Source organism: Fundulus heteroclitus, unplaced genomic scaffold (assembly GCF_011125445.2).
Source record: "Fundulus heteroclitus isolate FHET01 unplaced genomic scaffold, MU-UCD_Fhet_4.1 scaffold_200, whole genome shotgun sequence".
Lineage (NCBI taxonomy): Eukaryota > Metazoa > Chordata > Actinopteri > Cyprinodontiformes > Fundulidae > Fundulus > Fundulus heteroclitus.
Genome location: NW_023396612.1, coordinates 214,074 through 233,009, shown reverse-complemented (window position 1 = coordinate 233,009; position 18,936 = coordinate 214,074). Strand labels below are relative to the sequence as shown.

At 42.7% G+C, this 18,936-nt stretch overlaps 1 protein-coding gene across 1 annotated transcript; it reads left to right on the top strand.

Annotated features, from left to right (window-relative positions):
* The first annotated feature begins 308 nt into the window (after window positions 1-308).
* Window positions 309-18,705, top strand: LOC118556104 (Fc receptor-like protein 5). The gene is made up of 7 exons (XM_036129683.1): window positions 309-368; window positions 575-610; window positions 3,654-3,914; window positions 3,994-4,239; window positions 15,270-15,443; window positions 15,530-15,617; window positions 18,528-18,705. Exons 1-6 carry the CDS (start codon window positions 335-337, stop codon window positions 15,574-15,576), a joined length of 798 nt encoding a protein of 265 aa, XP_035985576.1. The 5' UTR covers window positions 309-334; the 3' UTR covers window positions 15,577-15,617; window positions 18,528-18,705.
* The last annotated feature ends 231 nt before the right edge of the window (window positions 18,706-18,936 follow it).

Genomic DNA, 18,936 nt, shown 5'->3' with positions numbered 1-18,936 from the left:
CCTTTGCCAGCAAAATGAGCCACTTCCTCCTTGCTACACAACTCTTATAAACAAACCTTCAGTCCATGTGTTCATATACTAGTTCTGGATGAACTCTGGCCTGCTGACCATGATGGTACATGCAAATCCACTAATCATATACTAATCTGCACCTGTTGGTATGGTATCAATGCTTTTATGTTGAAATCTGTCTATTGTAGTGAGGGCACACAGAGAGGGATGTTGCAAAGCCACCAGCACAGAGGAAACCACAGCAGGTTTATTCACAGACAAAGGTTAGAGGCTCATTTCAGAGGAAATTAATGCATCGCAGCTTTAAAGGATTCTTGTCAAGATGACGATGAAAACATCCTTACTGTGTCTGCTGGGTAAGTTAGATATATTTTATAAGTAGGGTTATGATTTTATAACAGCCAAAGGTTTAAAAGCAGAAAAGCAGCTTCCTGTTCATGTCTTTGGTTTGAAAGAACAGGAAGCTGTTGGTGAAGATCGACATACAGAGACTCCATTTCTGGGTCTGATGTCTTTGTGAAAATCAAACCTGAAACTATAACTACTATCTTTTTTCCCCCAGTTCTGACATCACTGCTGTGCTGCAAGACTCACCAAGGTCAGTAAATGTTGAAAATGTTTGATCAAAATGGGTAAAATTAATAAGTAATAGAAAATGCATTTGAGCTGCAGCTTTAAATGGAGATATACTGACTCTTATATGACTTGCTTAAACTGTATGATGTGGGTAACCCAGTCTCACTGAAAAAAGGTTTAATAACCACTTTGGTCCCCAGGGGAAACCACTTTTAAAAAGTTTCTTCTAAATTGGGTAATCTCACTCCTTTAATTTTACCAGCAATTTTAAAAATGTGCTTAATCCTGTTATTGTTTCCATCTGATAGACTGACAATCCAGGTGATAAAAGCAAAAGTGAGCACAGATTCAGTCACAGAGTTATAGAAAATGGTCATCTACTTTTAACACACTCAAAACTTAATTAATTTACATAGGAAGAGGAGTCATTGGTGAGCTTTTTTACTAACCTTTTCTGTGTTTTCACTGAATGTCAGCTTTTTGTTGATGACAGCTCACAGATATTTGTGGGACAGATTATCTCCACGGTTTCATTTTTTATGAGAAGTGAAGATCCTAGACTTGTTCCTAAAATCTATACAAACGTCTGGTTTTAGACAGATTTAATGTCGATTAGGAACAATCACACCACAAAATTAAACCCTCCACTACCTGACCAGGTGAGTTTTCTTCTCCCTCTAACAGACTGACAATAACTATCATCTGCAAATTTCAGGATGTGTCTATCTACTCACTCCTGCAAACAGTAGTAGACAGGCTATACAGCAGAGGAGAAAGAACACAGCCCTGAGGAGAACCGGTAGAAGAAAACGCCTCAGATCACATAAAACCATTTACCCTGAGACGCTGTGCTCTGTCAACAAGTCTAGTCAACTAGACTTGTTGTCTTGTTGTCCTAACCCAGGGACACAATTAAAATCAGTCAACAATACACTATATATTTCTTGCACTTGGATCAGTTGCTACAGATTGCAACGATCTCAACAAACCTTTGCTCCTGCGTTTTAACTTACACATCAAGTTACAGCTAAAAAAAAAATAAACCGTTCCATACCAGTCTAAGATTAAAGTTTTTCTACTCAGCTGACGTATTGTCAGCTGTGCAAGTTCAACCTGTTCATCATGGCTGCCCCTGTAAAGTGTTGTATGCATCCGTTTCCAGACGAAGAAAGCCCAATTGTAATGAATTATGGAACTGAACCCGATATTCAGCCAGACACAAGGGAAAACTGGAGGTTTATTAAATGAAAGAACAAACAGAAACAGTCCTAGGGAGAGTCCAGAGGGGAAAACCGGATTATTCCCCCCTCTGACCGGGGGGAATAATCCAAAAGCTAGACAGGTTTAGGTAGCAGTCCAGGCTGGGGAATCCAGGAAACAGGTCCACTCAAGGTGTGGGAAAGCTGGCAACCAGAATCAGACAAGGATTAGCAGGCTCGGTAAATTTACAGACGGGCGAGGGTCGGGTACACAGGCAGACAATCCAGGTGCGAAACAGAGGCGGTAGTCGGGGAGCAGATCAGGTCCGGTTTCCAGGCAGGCAAACAGAATACAACAGGGATCAGGCTGGCTCAGAAACGGTAAACAGACACTGGTCAAAACATGGACAGGCAGGCAAGACAAGAGAAGGCTGGAAGTTCGCACCAGGAGGATTGAGACGTTCTGGCAAGGAAGTGACAGGAGAAGCAAGCTTAAATAGACAGGAGTACAGGTGAAACCATGTGACTCTAATCATCTAGGACAGGTGGAGGTAATCAGGGGAAGTTAAGTGACTAACAGAGAGAACAGGCTGACAGGATAAGTGGAGGGGAAACAAAAACTAAACTAAACAAATCCAGAAGCTAATACCACAAAGACCAAACCTAGGTTAGGAGTACCTCTTTCATCCAAAACATTAGTGTTTATGAGCATTCCCACATACAATGGAATAAAGATCCTTTTTGAAGCATATAAAACATTTCTGAGATTTTGGAGTTAAAACGGTGCGGCCTGGTGGGAGCAATATAGATTCTACTTAATCAAAAATTACATCAAGCACTCTATGAACATAATGGAAGGCTAGTCTTCCCTGAAAAAAAAAAAAAACATTCTGATCAGAGTGTACCATCCGCGAGATATAATTTTCTAGTCTCGCTAAAACTTTACTGAGAATTTTGAGGTCATTATTCAGGGATGAAATAGCCCTATAAGATCCACAAGAGGTCGCCAGGTTCCAGGGTTTTAACAGTAGTGCACTTACTGCCATGTTAAGAGAGAATGGGAGGGAACTCTGGTCTAGTGACTCATGAAAAAATCTTAAGTAAGGGAGTATTAATTTATCCTTGAAAGTTATAAATTTCAATAGAGATATCATCAAGTCCTGAGTTTTCCCTCTTTTCATGCTGACTGTAGCTGCAGAGAGTTCCTCCATGGCTGGGTCAGACTTCAGAGAAACCAGGGCCTCCTAATGCAAGTTTGCTAAAGTTTAAGAATACAAAACTTCCTTTTGTTTCGTCATAGCTGCATGTGAATAGTCCATGTGATATAAGGTTATGTAAAACTTAAAGCCTCAACCTGCATAATATGGCCCTGGCCTTTTCATATTCCTTATAGTAAGATTGTGTAGGTTTTATTAGACTTTTGGTTGCTTTGTTAATCTCCTCACAGAATAAGTTTCCTAGATAATGGCTGACAGGCTGTAACATATAGGTATGAAATTGAAAGAACGTCTTATTTAGAACATAAAGAACATCTGTTTCACTGGCACTTTCTGTTATTTTCAGGGACAGATATCGATTATGTTTTCTGTGTTTACTTGCTAATTATTTACATTTGCATATCCCCCTTCCATACATTTGTGAGGTTTGGTCATCAGCATGTGATCTACATTTTCATGAAGGAACACATGCAAAAAGTTTGCACCTGCTGTTCCACTCATTTTACCCACACAAATTGCTTTGCACACACTAATTAGTTTACACGTGTTTTCATAGAAGCAAAGGTTTTGAAGATCAGGTCCTAAATGTCAACAAAAATCATAAAATCAAAACGCAGCCATATTTTATTTCCATATATCTTCTTCCCAGCTGCTCTGACTGTGAGTCCCAGCAGATTTCAGTTCTTTGAAGGAGCATCTGTGTCTCTGAGCTGTGAGGAGGACAACAGCTCTGCTGGGTGGACTGTGAGGAGAGAGACAATCTACAGAAACTCTACCTGTGGAGAAGGATGGGGAGAAGTAGAAGGTTCTGTTTGCAACATTACATATGTTTTAAAGAAGGACAGTGGAGTTTACTGGTGTGAGTCCAGAGAGGGAGCAGCCAGCAGCAGCATCCAGCTCACTGTCACTGGTAAGATCAGACTGTGGAGTTAGTGTTGATGAAGCTGTGTGGAAATGGATGAAATGCTGTAGTTTGTCTCTGTGTTGAGGTGGATCAGTGATCCTGCAGAGTCCTGTCCTCCCTGTGATGGAGGGAGATGACGTCACTCTGAGCTGTAAAAATAAGACCGGTCCCTCCAACCTCCCAGCTGCTTTCTTTAAAGATGGCGTCTTCATCGGCAATGAAACTTCAGGCGTCATGACCCTCCACCATGTGACCAGCTCTGATGAAGGCCTCTACAGGTGTAGCATCAGCGATCATGGAGAGTCTCCATCCAGCAGGATCTCTGTCTCAGGTCAGCTTCTGATACTATACACCTAATACACTGTTTACACAATTATTAAGTTTTATTTTTGAGCTCTGAACATATTCTAGATTCTCCAGGCTGGTTGCAGTTAAGGAATAAGACATAACTGGGAGATAATGGGTTCCTGGTAGCATCACGCTTTCTTCCTCTCTAATATTTGGGAGATGATCTGTATATTTTTTTAATATTATTTCTTGTGACCCTGTTGACTATTTGCAACAAAACCTTTAATGGTTCTGTGATTAAAGCCCCATTTCTTAGCAATTTTAAGAGCGGCATGTCCCTCTGAGCCACTTGTGACAGTAAGCACACAGTACGCCAGAGTATGTGGGAACCTTTAGGCAGCCGGCGCCTGGAGTACGTGCTAGCAACGATAAACCTAGTAAATTAATTCAAAATAAAAGTCACGTGTAATGATTTACTACAGGTGAACACACAAACACACAGTTACGTTTAAAAGGTTTATTGAAGGGGTGAATAATGGAGGATGAGACAGGCAAACAGTCACAGTCTTGGCAGATGAGGCTTAGATGAATGAGCAGGCAGGAAGCAGAGATGAGGAGGAGATCAGAACAGGCGGTATATGCCAGGAAACACACAAACCATCAGGGCAAGAGGCAGAGACTTACAGAGGAACCAGCCGGGCTGCAGCACACAGACACTGGCAACTTAGCATGGCTTGATTTAGTTGACTGAGGAGGCAGGCAGAGTCAAACAGGTTATGTGAATCGGGAAATCACCAGAAGGGGTAGAGCAAGCGGTTGGAGCAAAAGGTAGAGCTGCTACATGCAGCACAGGCGACCTTATCAGAAGAGAACAGCTGGCCGAGAACACACAAGCTGGCAGGACTAAAGCACATCACACATCAGACGTGAGCAATGACGTTCTGGCAGGAAAGAGTTGGCAGAGGGCAGGTGACCAGGTGACGAGAGTTGAATCTGATTGCTGTTAGCAGGTGGACTGAAGTGGCTTATAACTGTGGCAGAGCTGACAGAATAGTGGCTAAGAGGTGAAAGACTGAAGAAAAGTCCAAAAGCAAAATAAACAAAATCCAAATCATAACATTAAGTTTATTTTGGCCTTATGTTAGAAACAGGGCAGTGTAGTCCAACTACTCTCTCCTCCTGACAGAGACAGACAGCGCTCCCTTTGAGAAGAGAGCTGTGTACATGGAGGGGTGGATGGATATTACATACTTGGGAAGAATATTTAGCGAGCCTTACAATCCCTTGTGCCTTATGGTTTGAATAATATGGTACTCTTCACTAGAATCTGTCAAATAAATCAGTCTGAAACCTTTCTGCTGCTGTTACTCTATGCAGTTAATAACACGGTCTGTCTAATCATCCAGCCACTCTTTATCTCCCCTTTATCCATAGTCAGTCAGGTCTTGTGGTCTCTGAAATGATAAGTGGGGCAGCAACAAGTTGTTGTGATGCATACAACCTGACTTTGATCAATTTTAAATCAAACTGATAAATTAGCATAACCCACCAAGTTTATGCATAAAATTACAAATAAAGCAGTGCCGTCCCGAGCCTCTTTGGGGCCCTAAGCAGGGGGCCCCCCTCCAGCCGTGCAGAATCAACTATGTTACAAGATTATTGACACAAACGTCACGCTATCATGTAATAGCGAAAATTAGAAATGAATACAGTGAGGTTATGTATCAATACAAAATAAATAAACAATACTTAAAATATTTGACTCTTTTAATAAATCTTCTGAATACAAACTGTCACAAAACATATTAAATTTCATCATCATTCATTTATTCATTTTTTATCAGTGGTCCCCAACCTTTTTATCACTGTGGACCGGTCATCACTTGCCAATATTACCACTGACCGGGGGGATGGGATATATATATATATATATATATATATATATATATATATATATACGTCCGTCCGTCCGTCTTCTCCCTCTTATCCGGGGTCGGGTCGCGGGGGTAGCAGCTTCAGTAGGGAGGCCCAGACGTCCCTCTCCCCAGCCACTTGGGCCAGCTCCTCAGGAGGAATCCCAAGGCGTTCCCAGGCCAGCCGGGAGACATAGTCCCTCCAGCGTGTCCTGGGTCTTCCTCTGGGCCTCCCCCCGGTGGGATGTGCCCGGAACACCTCACCAGGGAGGCGTCCAGGAGGCATCCTGACCAGATGCCCGAGCCACCTCAACTGGCTCCTCTCGACGTGGAGGAGCAGCGGCTCTACTCTGAGTCCTCCCCGGATGACTGAGCTCCTCACCCTATCTCTAAGGGAGAGCCCAGACACACTACGGAGAAAACTCATTTCAGCCGCTTGTATCCGGGATCTCGTTCTTTCGGTCACGACCCAAAGCTCGTGACCATAGATGAGGGTAGGAACGTAGATCGACCGGTAAATCGAGAGCTTCGCCTTTTGGCTCAGCTCTCTCTTCACCACAACGGATCGGTACAGCGCCCGCTTCACAGCAGACGCTGCACCAATCCGCCTGTCGATCTCCCGCTCCATCTTCCCCTCATTCGTGAACAAGACCCCAAGATACTTGAACTCCTCCACTAGGGGCAGCACATTCTCCCCAACCCGGAGAAGGCACTCTACCCTTTTCCGGTTCAAGACCATGGTCTCGGATTTGGAGGCACTGATCTTCATCCCGGCCGCTTCGCACTCGGCTGCGAACCGCTCCAGTGAGAGCTGTAGATCACGCCCCGATGAAGCCAATAGGACTACGTCATCCGCGAATAGCAGAGACGCAATCCTAACGCCACCAAAACGGATCCCCTCAACACCTTGGCTGCGCCTAGAAATTCTGTCCATAAAAGTTATGAACAGAATCGGTGACAAAGGGCAACCTTGGTGGAGTCCAACTCTCACCGGAAAGGAGTCCGACTTACTGCCGGCAATGCGGACCAGACTCTGACACCGGTCGTACAGAGACCTGACAGCCCTTATTAAAGGGTCCGGTACTCCATACTCCCGGAGTACCCCCCACAGGATCCCCCGGGGGACACGGTCGAATGCCTTCTCCAGATCCACAAAGCACATGTAGACTGGTTGAGCAAACTCCCATGCCCCCTCAAGAATCCTGCTGAGGGTATAGAGCTGGTCCAGTGTTCCACGGCCAGGACGAAAACCACACTGCTCTTCCTGAATCCGAGATTCGACTATCCAACGGACCCTCCTTTCCAGAACCCCTGAATAAACCTTACCAGGGAGGCTTAAGAGTGTGATTCCTCTGTAGTTGGAACACACCCTCCGGTCCCCCTTTTTAAATAGGGGGATCACCACCCCAGTCTGCCAATCCAGGGGAACTGCCCCCGATGTCCACGCAATGTTGCAGAGCCGCGTTAACCAACACAGCCCCACAACATCCAGAGCCTTAAGGTACTCAGGGCGAATCTCATCCACCCCCGGGGCCTTGCCACCGAGGAGCTTTTTAACAACCTCGGCAACCTCAGCCCCAGAGATGGGAGAACCCGACCCAGAGTCCTCAGGCTCTGCTTCCTCAATGGAAGACGTGTTGGTGGGATTAAGGAGGTCTTCGAAGTATTCCGCCCACCGACGCATGACGTCCCGAGTCGAGGTCAGCAGCACACCACCCCCACTGTAAACAGTGTTGGTACTGCACTGCTTCCCCCTCCTGAGACGCCGGATAGTGGACCAGAATCGCTTTGAAGCCGTACGGAAGTCTTTCTCCATGGCCTCTCCGAACTCTTCCCACGCCCGAGTTTTTGCCTCGGCGACCAGCCGAGCCGCCTGCCGCTTCGACTGCCGGTACACATCAGCTGCTTCTGGAGTCCCACAGGCCAAAAAAGCCCGGTAGGACTCCTTCTTCAGCTTGACGGCTTCCCTCACCGCTGGTGTCCACCAGCGGGTTCGAGGGTTGCCGCCGCGACATGCACCGACAACCTTGCGGCCACAGCTCCGACTAGCCGCCTCAACAATAGAGGCGCGGAACATGGTCCATTCAGACTCAATGTCCCCCGCCTCCCTCGGGACGTGTTTAAAGTTCTCCCTGAGGTGGGAGTTAAAGCTCCGCCTCACAGGGGACTCCGCCAGACGTTCCCAGCAAACCCTCACAGTGCGTTTGGGCCTGCCCGGTCGGACCGGCTTCCTCCCCCGCCATCAGAGCCAACTCACCACCAGGTAGTGGTCGGTGGAGAGCTCCGCCCCTCTCTTTACCCGAGTGTCCAAGACATACGGCCGCAGATCAGATGAAACGACAACAAAGTCGATCATTGAACTGTGACCTAGGGTGTCCTGGTGCCAAGAGCACATATGGACACCCTTATGCTTGAACATGGTGTTTGTGATGGACAATCCATGAAGAGCACAGAAGTCCAACAACAGAACACCACTCGAGTTCAGATCAGGTGGGCCATTCCTCCCAACCACGCCCCTCCAGGTCCCACTGTCATTGCCCACGTGAGCGTTGAAGTCCCCCAGCAAAACGAGGGAGTCCCCAGGAGGGGCACTCTCCAGTACCCCTTCCAAGGACTCCAAAAAAGGTGGGTAATCTGAACTGCTGTTTGGCGCATAAGCGCAAACAACAGTCAGAACCCGTCCCCCCACACGAATGCGGAGGGAGGCCACCCTCTCGTTCACCGGGGAAAACCCCAACGTGCAGGCACCGAGATGGGGGGCAACAAGTATGCCAACCCCAGCTCGGCGCCTCTCACCATGGGCAACTCCAGAGTGGAAGAATGTCCAGCCCCTCTCAAGGAGACTGGTTCCGGAGCCAGAGCGGTGCGTCGAGGTGAGTCCGACTATCTCTAGTCGGAACCTCTCAACCTCGCGCACAAGCTCAGGCTCCTTCCCCACCAGAGAGGTGACATTCCACGTCCCAAGAGCCAGATTCTGCAGCCCTCTACTGCTACCCACTGCACAAAGCACCTGACCCCTTTGGCCCCTCCGACAGGTGGTGAGCCCATCGGAAGGGGGACCCATGTCACCTCTTCGGGTGACATGGGTCCCCCAACGTGCGACACGTTTATCTTAATATAAATTAAAAAAAATGTTTACTATAATTATAAAACACTACATGAATGTTGTTTTTAAACAGCTGAAATAAAGTTGTCTCCTCCTCTCCCTCACCTCCTCTGTCAGCATCCACAACCCTATCGCTCTGACTCTGGTCACTATGGTAACGTTTAAATACGCCGTCAAAGAAAGAAACATCCATCCATCCATCCATTTTCCAAACCGCTTAATCCCTCATGGGGTCGCGAAAAGAAAGATACAGATGCTCCAAAAAAGAATAAAAAGTGCATGAATAACTCACCATAACGCTAAATCAATGGGAGCCCTGAGCTTGTTTCTCTGCAACGAGATGGTCCCATCTGGGGGTAATGTCTTCAGAAAGTTCATCAAAGTGACGTTTAACTTTTCTGGTCCTGGTTGCTTCAAACTGCGTTTAACTCCTTTAAAACTCTGATGGAGTTGTGCAGAAGAGTCAATGCTTTCAGAATATCCGCATCTGTATCTTACAGGAGTTGTAAAGCAGCGTTTATGCACTCAAGAATCTCGGTTTGCAAGTTGACCAAAAAAATTTAAGAAAATTTACTTTTGGCATTCTTGAGCGCAGTTGCTTCACTACGCTCCTATTTTTTGTCACTGGTCAGGGATATTTGGATGAGAGCTTTTATAATCTCACCCAGGGGTGCCTCCAGAAATTTTTCATAGGGGCCAGATGGGGCCACTTAAAACTCTTGGGGATGGCACACTGAAACTAAAAACCATAATTTCAGGATTTTATTCTATGGTTGCAGTAAAGCTGCCTGTAGAAAACTATGAGAAAGACTAAAGTAAACACCTACTAATATATTTTGGTTTATTGTGTGATTTTTAATGTTACTAATGATCTAATGTGCTTAGACACAGACCAATAACAGCACAGTTAACATTTTGAGTTTAACAATAATTGTTTTGTATTGTGTAATCATGTAGGAATAGGGTGTAAATTTATTCATTTATTGAAAACATAAAAATACCGGGGAAAAGCAGATACTGGCAGATAAAAATAAAAGCAAGAACAGAAACGACATCTTTATTTATGTAACAGGAATTTCAGGGAAAACAGGGAACAGTCATATTTTGATTACAAGGTTATACTGTATGTGTAAAAACAGTTATACCTTTACTTAGTCTGAAACCAAAATAATAATTACTTTTACAAAAATAACTTCCCTGCACAGATCCATAGTCTCCAACTCAGGCTACCAGGCTCAGTTCAAGCCATTTACATGGAGCTGCTTGAACCGCTCTACTCTTGACTGGCATATATCTATAATCAAAGAGGAGTGAAAGTCCGTTATTCTGACATTAAAATGATGATGACAATAACAATAAATAATAATAATACTAGCCTCTCCATAGTAATGATCAATTATAGCTGTATTAATGGCCTCTAGGCATTTTGATTCAGACAAATAAAACTAATATATATATATATATATTATTTATTTTTATTTTTTTATGATATTTTGATGAGCAGCATGATGTTTCCTCATCATGCTGCTCTATCTGTTCCTGTCCTCCATCCACCTCCTCTTTCTCCTCCTCCTCCCTCGTTCTCTGTTGCTCCCCTGCATCTCTTTATCTCCTTATTCTTTTATTTTCTTCTTAAAATAAGAAGAGATGTCTGTGGACTTTCTCTATATTGTCTGTAAATTGACAAACCATACACAAGCACCAGCTAACGGTACCTACGTAACTCTTTGAAAACTTTTCAGAAAGACACCAAAAGCCGTTGTAACAGTAACTGATAAAGTTTATATATTCCCCTCTTCTTTTACAAACGAATGATCTGACTTATTTACTTACCATTAGTCTTATTCGCTTTCTCTATTAATTCCTTTTATCACGTTGAAGGCGGGTGTAGGTACCAGATTGGCTTGGGGCGGGGTCTGCGCTTCTCGATGACGTCAATATATGGCAACTCATTGCGCCCGCGGTCTCCATTTACAAATCAATTTTATTTTGTTAATTTACGGTTATTTTCCCGTAAATTAGTCGACGCATGAAAACTTTTAACATCGTTTTGGAATAATTGTGTGGTAGTCTGACAATTTAATTGGTAATTTTGCAGGATCAAAGTTACAACCTTAGAGAAATTTCATTCCTCCATTTTTTTTTAAGTTGTGAAGGGAAACTAAACCATAAACTCTTTTCATTTTTAATAAAAGTCAGCAGCCAAATTTAATTTTATCACGGCATTCATCACTTTAAAATCAATTACGTTCATTCCTCCTTTTTCTACTGATATTACTATGTCGTTCTTTTTGATCACATGTTTTTTATTATTCCAGATGAAATTGTGATGAATTTGATTAATTTTTTATTGTAGTATTTGGTGTATTTAAGATATATGCTGGATAAATTAATCTGGCTATCCCTTCCGTTTTTGTTAACAATATTCTTCTAAAAATTTAGCCAATTGTCAAATATTGATTTATTTATTTATTTATTTTTGTAAAATGGCTTGAATATTTGTTCTGTCATTTCCAGTTTGGTCCTTGTTAATCATTATACCTAAATATTTTACCACATTTTTATCAATTAAAGTGGGTTGATTATTTTGAATGGCTAAGATTTCAAACTTTTTCCATGTTCATCTTTAAGCCTGAAGCTTTTGAGAAAAAAGAAACCGCTAAATCAACTAAATAAAATTGATTCGTTACAAATGCAGACTGCGGGCTCAATGTAGTTAGGTTGAGTGGCGTTGCCATAAGGTGACGTCATCTGGAGGCGCAGGGACCATGGCAAATTTTTTCGTAAAAATTGTCAGTTTACAAACGCAATCCCGCTCTCGAATAAAACCTACACCCCGCTATAATTACTTTAGCAAGTTGTCCAGACCAATCACAATGTTTTGCGTAATTGTGCAAATGTTAAACCAATCATATATAGTGACGTAATCAGAATGCGTAGGGCCCCGAGCCGATCTGGCAGCCCGAGCCGATCTGGTACCTACACCGGCACGCGCTGAGCCGTAGTTGTCTGGGAACGCAGCAGCGGCTGAGGGGGAGGGGCGGGGGAACTACGGTGTGCGAGAAGGTCAAGAAGAGCAGCAGTGTTGCTGGCTGTGCATAATAGGATGAAATGCTAAACTGATGCTACTACCATTTACACTGGCGAGAGGGGTGGCCAGGACATCACCAGGGGTGGCCATGTCCTGGCCACCCCTGGTGGCGCCACTGAATTCTCACTTATCTGTGTCTCAACGCTGAAAGCGCATCATGTGTAGATGACCAGCGTAGGAAGAGAGGCGTTTTATTGTGACAGTTCTACTCTCTGCCGTGATTAACTCACCGGGGAGCGGCCATCGTTTTATATCGTGACCAAAAAAGTTGTTCAGGCTGCTGGTCACCTCTATACCGCCGAGAGAGAAAAGGAGATATAAACTAAGCGCCTGGGCTTCGTTTAACAAACTCAAACATTATAAATAGTAATTATTAGTTGGGCTACGTGTAATTAACTCGCCTCCCTGGCTGTGTTCAGGTGGGGCTGAATCGCTGCTGAGTCAACTTCATCTCCTGGACAGTTTTTCTAACTTGGCTTTTCCTTGCTCTCTTTTTTTCTTTTCTTTTTGCTTTGCCGCTCCACTTTTATGCTTATATGAAGCGCTCATGTTAGCTGAGTAGTTAAAAAGCTCCACATATTTTACAAACAGTTTCCAAGTGACAGAAGATCCCATTGGTTTTACACAAAATGCACTTGAAGAAATTATCGGCAATCAAATTTGCACCATAACGTTAAATATAAGAGTGAAAATAAAGCCAGTCATGCAGAAAAAACATTTTATTCAATATTTTACACCTACTACATCACTAAAATCAGGCAGTCTTTTACAGTTTGGGGAAACCATGACTGAATTCTTACTGTGTAGCAGCTATAAACTATTCTCCGCCCTAGTGCACTAGTATTGTTATTCAACAGACTAGTACCAGCCTGTGAAATGAGGTACATTCGTGTGAAATAGTTGTTTAAGGTTGTTGATTGCTGACCTAAATAAAAATAACTAATTGGGGGGTCTCCAGACCATTAGGGGCCTCCCTTGTCCATCTGGGGGCCCCAAGCGGCCGCTTAGTTCTCTTTTGCCTCGGGCCGGCCCTGAAATAGAGGCTCACTAATATTCACAACCATTCTTCAATGAGTCAGCATGGACAAGAACACGACTAATATTTGAGTTGACATTTTCTTATGTTTTAATTGGTTTAAAATTTCCTACATTTTATTCCAACTGTTTGTTTTTTTTCTTTATTTTATTCTGTTTTAATTTTCCAATGTTTTTTCATGTAAAGCACTTTGCATTATCAGGTAGCCAGCAACTACCTGGAACAGAACCTGCCCCTTTACATCCTCATCCTGTGGGTCTGGTAGGAGGCTGCTGCAGCTTTGCTCCCCCCCTCCACTCTTACCCACTCTCATTTGCACATACACAGCTGTCCTTTTACTAAGACCTATTCATCTTTTAACTTTGAGTACTCCTGAATTTGTTGCTTTGTTGTTTAATTCTGTGAAATACTGAGTCTACTGAACTGAATTCTCTCAAGTGTATATACCAAAACCAACTTTTCTGCAGATTGTAAAGATTTTCGGTATTATGGTTTGTTGTTGTTTTTCTCGTTTTTTTTTCCACATAATATATGGTACCAACACCAAATATAAGTATCTACCTCAGTGTCATTATTTACTCTTTTCAACACCTCCCTAATCCGAACCATTGGTCTTCTGATACCCCACGTATATGTTACATCTTACCGAGATGGTAAGATCCAGCAGAACGTATACGTAACGCAAAGTAGTTTGATTGAACGATCCAAGCTTGGGGCCAGAGGATTTGTGCCCCTCAGCTGTCTACCGAGAGCATGTCGGGCATCCTCGCTGCTATTTCAGATATTCATTATTTAAAAAAAAGTTTGTGGGCCGGCTACAATATCAAGGCACCTCAAGAGGATTTACCCTAGTGAGCTTGTCAGTTTTCTAGCAGACTTAGATATATAGACACAAGGTGGTGGGAGGTGGGGAGGTCTTGGCCCAGTGGTGAGACCAGTGCACTTGCGCTCTGAGAAGGTTGCAAGTACCCGGTTCGATCCCCACAGCCTTCACTCTGGGTCCCAGAGCAAGACCCTTAACCCCAGATTGCTCCCCAGGCGCCGCACAGCGGCAGCCTACTGCTCCCCAAGGGTGATGGGTTAAGATGCAGAAGTTAATTTCTCTATTGTGCTATCAATAAAGTTCTATAAAGATAATTAATTTTATACATGCCCCAAATGTTTCTTACACAATTTTGTTGGTAAGGGAATCTGCCTTTTTATTAACAGTATTACTCTATGAAGAACGATCATTTCCCGCTGATTATTGCAAACATAGATGTTCACAGCAGCATCTAAGGCGGCCTGACCCCACTGGCCCCAAATGCAGACATGCCACAGTGTAACAAGTACAAGAGGAAGCAGGATGCATCACTCTCACACTCATTTTGGGGTGTTCTTGTATTCATTGCCCAGAAGGGTGATCTAAATCTTCCAATAAGTTTTGTGTCCAGCCCAGCGACCATCCCCATTTTAACTCTCCTATGAAACCAAGAAGCGTCCTACATCCAAGCCTATTCAACTGACTGGTTTGGATGAAGAGGAACACAAACTTAAGTCGGGGATCCTTGGAATGATGGAGTTCCTCATCCCACTTCCTCCAATGGAGATGGCCAGTTTCTATTGCTTTAATGCAGGATTTATCTATTTATTTTACCATTCCTGGCCACAACCACCAGCTGACCAGAGTAGACCCACAATTACTGCCCTAAGACAAAACATGCTAATAGTAGGAAATCACAGCTCTTAGCTTCAGAGCAGCTGGCTCTCATGGTGGCCTCTGAGACTGGACTAAGAAACACTGCTCTAGTTCACCAGATGGGTCAAAGAGACAAGCTAAGCCACATTACTCTCAGTAGTTAAGACTGGAGGCCACTGTATTCCATCCATCCATCTTAAGGTTTGATTTTCTTAAACATTTTAAGAATCAAACGTATTTTTTCTGCAGGTAAACCTCCAGTAACCACGTCAGCCTCCAGCACCAAGGTCTCCTCCAAAGCCCCGCCTCCTGCCTCCAACCCTTTTCGGTTGTTGTTACTGGTGTTCCGACGCCTGCTGGTGTTCTCTCCTTACTTGATCTCCACTCTGCTCTTGGGTTCTTTATGGCGACGCAGGTCTTCAGGTAATAACAATACTACTACAATTCTCAATCAATAATAACTCTGAAAAGAGCTCCACCTCTTGCTGATATGGTTTTCTTGAATGCAGCATCCAGCAACACTGTCTCTGAAGGAGAGCCTCATTCTGCCCAATAACTGGAAGATGAGGCTGAAGATGCTACCAAGGAGCATCACCTGTAAACTGACACAAATATCTGTCCATCAGGGGTCCGTTCTTCGTACGTCGCTAACTCAGTTAGCAGGATTTCATTGTTGACGATTTGGCATGATCTTGGATCGTTTGGTTCTTCGAAACTCATCCTGCACTTGTTGTCATAGCAACATGTGCGCCAGCTTAAACCTGCTCCAGAGCAGGCTTATTTCATGTAAACAAGATTAGATCACGGCTGTATAAGCGGAGGAGATAGGAAAGTCTGTCGTAGCCATGTCCATTTTTTACGACAGCAACCTGTTGCGGAAGGTGCAAGAACAATTTGCAGAGTTTTTCGAATTAATCGCGTATTGCGCAATAGACAGGATCCTTTATAACAGCGCAACAGTGTAATTGTAGAGAGATTTTTCTTGGTGGCTGTTATAAACAGACAAACACATCATTTAACAGTGGCTTTTAAAGAGGAAAAAGTGGTGTTGGAGCCATAAATCTAAAATATTTAAGTTATTTGTATAATAGTTGCTTTTTATTTTATCATATTCAGTAAGATTTGTTCAGGCCATTTTATTGTGAAGTTTAGTTTTACTTTGAAAGGCTTGCTTCCTGTCGAGCCGTATATTGTATTAGAAAAAACTATGGATGGATTATCTAGACACGGAGCAATACAGTTTTACCGTTTAAACTGTGGATGACTTGGAAAAGGAAGATTTTCATTTTTTATGGATAAAGATTTTTTTTGTTAAAATTCCCAGTTTGCACATGTCCTTTACTTCCCGTCTTTAAGGAATGACACTGAAATTTGGATCTCTTGATAACATAACAAGTGCCTTTTTAAATAAAGTGTAATAATTAAAGGCTACCATTTTGTAGAATATTCTTGTATTTCACTTTTATTTGTCCCCATGTTCTAGTGGGTCCCGTGGAGGCTCTGATATAAAAGAACAAAGTAAATATGAGATTATTAAAATGCAAAAATTAATACTGTAGAAAATGATAGAAACATCTACCATGGACAGTATTTACGAATTAATTTGTCTGCAACTGTTTGCCAGCCCTCTCTCCTGGCTTTAACAGACTTTGAGGTGTTCCCTGTCGTTTTAATTAATGATTTAAATTCAGCATAACCTTCCATTAAAAGCTCTTGTTCTGCTTGAGAGAAAAACTGTGGGCGTTCTTTGGCCATGCTGAACAGCCAATAGCAGCGCTGCTGATCAATGTTTCTACTATCGATACATTTCCCCTTTTAAACAAACGCATGAACTCGCAGTTGTCTCAGATAACTCAATCCAGCCATACTAATCGTAAACAACAGGTGGGTTCGAAGAACCCAGTTAGCCGGATCATGATTAGCCGGATGAAATCATCTTGGATGTCTCATTTGATCTCGGATGTTTTAAGCAACGTACGAAGGGGTCCGTTCTTCGTACGTTGCTTAAAACATCCGAGATCAAATGAGACATCCAAGATGATTTCATCCGGCTAATCATGATCCGGCTAACTACATATAGTAGAAACAATGATCAGCAACGCTGCTATTGGCTGTTCAGCATGGCCAAAGAACGGCCACAGTTTTTCTCTCAAGCAGAACACGAGCTTTTAATGGAAGGTTATGATGAATTTGAGTCATTAATTAAAACGACAGGTACCACCTCAAAGTCTGCTAAAGCCAGGAGAGAGGGCTGGCAAAAAGTAGCAGACAAATTAATGTGTAAATACTGTCTATGGTAGATGTTTCTATCACTTTCTACAGTATATATTTTTGCATTTTAATAATTTCATATTTACTTTGTTCTTTTATGTCAGAGCCTCCATGGGACTCACTAGAACATGGGGACAAGTAAAAGTGAAATACAAGAATATTCTACAAAATGATAGCCTTTAATTATTATACTGTATTTTAAAAAGCAACTTCTTCCTCTTTTTTAAAAGCCATTGTTAAATTATGTGTTTGTCTGTTTTTAACAGCCACCAATAAGAAGGCTGAAAAAAAATCGGGTTCTTTTTACTTTTACATGTTTAACCATTTTACTTTTTTTTTTCACAAAATGACTCAAGGTGCCATCTGTTCCCTATATTAACGGCATCTTCAACAAAAGAAAAAGTATTTTGACCTGAAAAAAAAAACACAAATTAAGAGGAGAAACTGAACTCCACAACCTGAAAAAGAGAAAAATTGCACTAGAGATCGAGTTGCTTCAAAAGGACCTTCAGAGTAAATTCTAATACACCATTTTACACACAGTAGTATTACTGACTTTACATAACTATCTCTTACTGCAGGCAAAAGATGACTTGCTGACTTTTCTTTATAAATAATTGTTTAAATAAAACGACAGGAACAAAGCATTATTTGTTTCGTCTTTTATTGAACATAAAAAAATGGTGTTCCACAATTCTGTCCCTTCCTCTGCCACTAGGTGGTCCAAGTGCGCTGGCTGGACAGACTTCCCTATCTCCTCCGCTAAGATCTAATCCTGTTTACATGAAATAAGCCTGCTCACGAGCAGGCTTAAGTTTGCGCACATGTTGCTATGACAACAAGTGCAGGATGAGTTTCGAAGAACCAAACGATCCAAGATCATGCCAAATTGTCAACAATGAAATCCAGCTAACTGAGTTAGCGACGTACGAAGAACGGACCCCTGTTTAGAACATTACACTTTAGTCTCAAAATAGTATGTTTATAGTCATCACTTAAGATAGTTTTGTTTAAATAAAGATTCAATGGATTGATGATATCTAATGATCTATTTTCCATATCTTTTCTCTATTTTTTGCTAAATGATATTGTGATTTTTAGATTTCCACAAATACACAAGGTATAGGTGGAAAGACTAGAAAAGGATAAATTTGCCATTTCTGATTAAAGTTATGTTTTTTGTTTTCTTTAATTGGATGGGCGGCGCAATTGTCTTATTTCAACTGCAACTGACAGGGAGGTGGATGCAAGACTCAGAAAATGACAGCAAAACACTCCAGACCGCAAGAGTGGGGGAAACAACAGGAAGGAGAAAATGAGGGATAACAAAATGGAGAACAAAAGGGACTTTTAAGTTTTAGACGCACATTGTGTAGTCCTTTTGGGCAGCTTTATTGGTATTTTTTTACTGTTATTTGTTGTACTTGAAATGCAAATTTTGTTTATTAAAATAACTGTAATACATATGTTGTTTTTTATTGTCCACCTATGAACACAATAGAAAAATTCTCTGGGTCAAAGATGGCAGATAACATCTGGCCCACATGCCGCAGTGAATGTTGGGCCCCCACTGGGCCCGGTTTGCCGGAGGAGACCCAATGTGTGGGGCAGCTCTGGGTCTGTTTCTGTTTCCTCACCTGGTCTA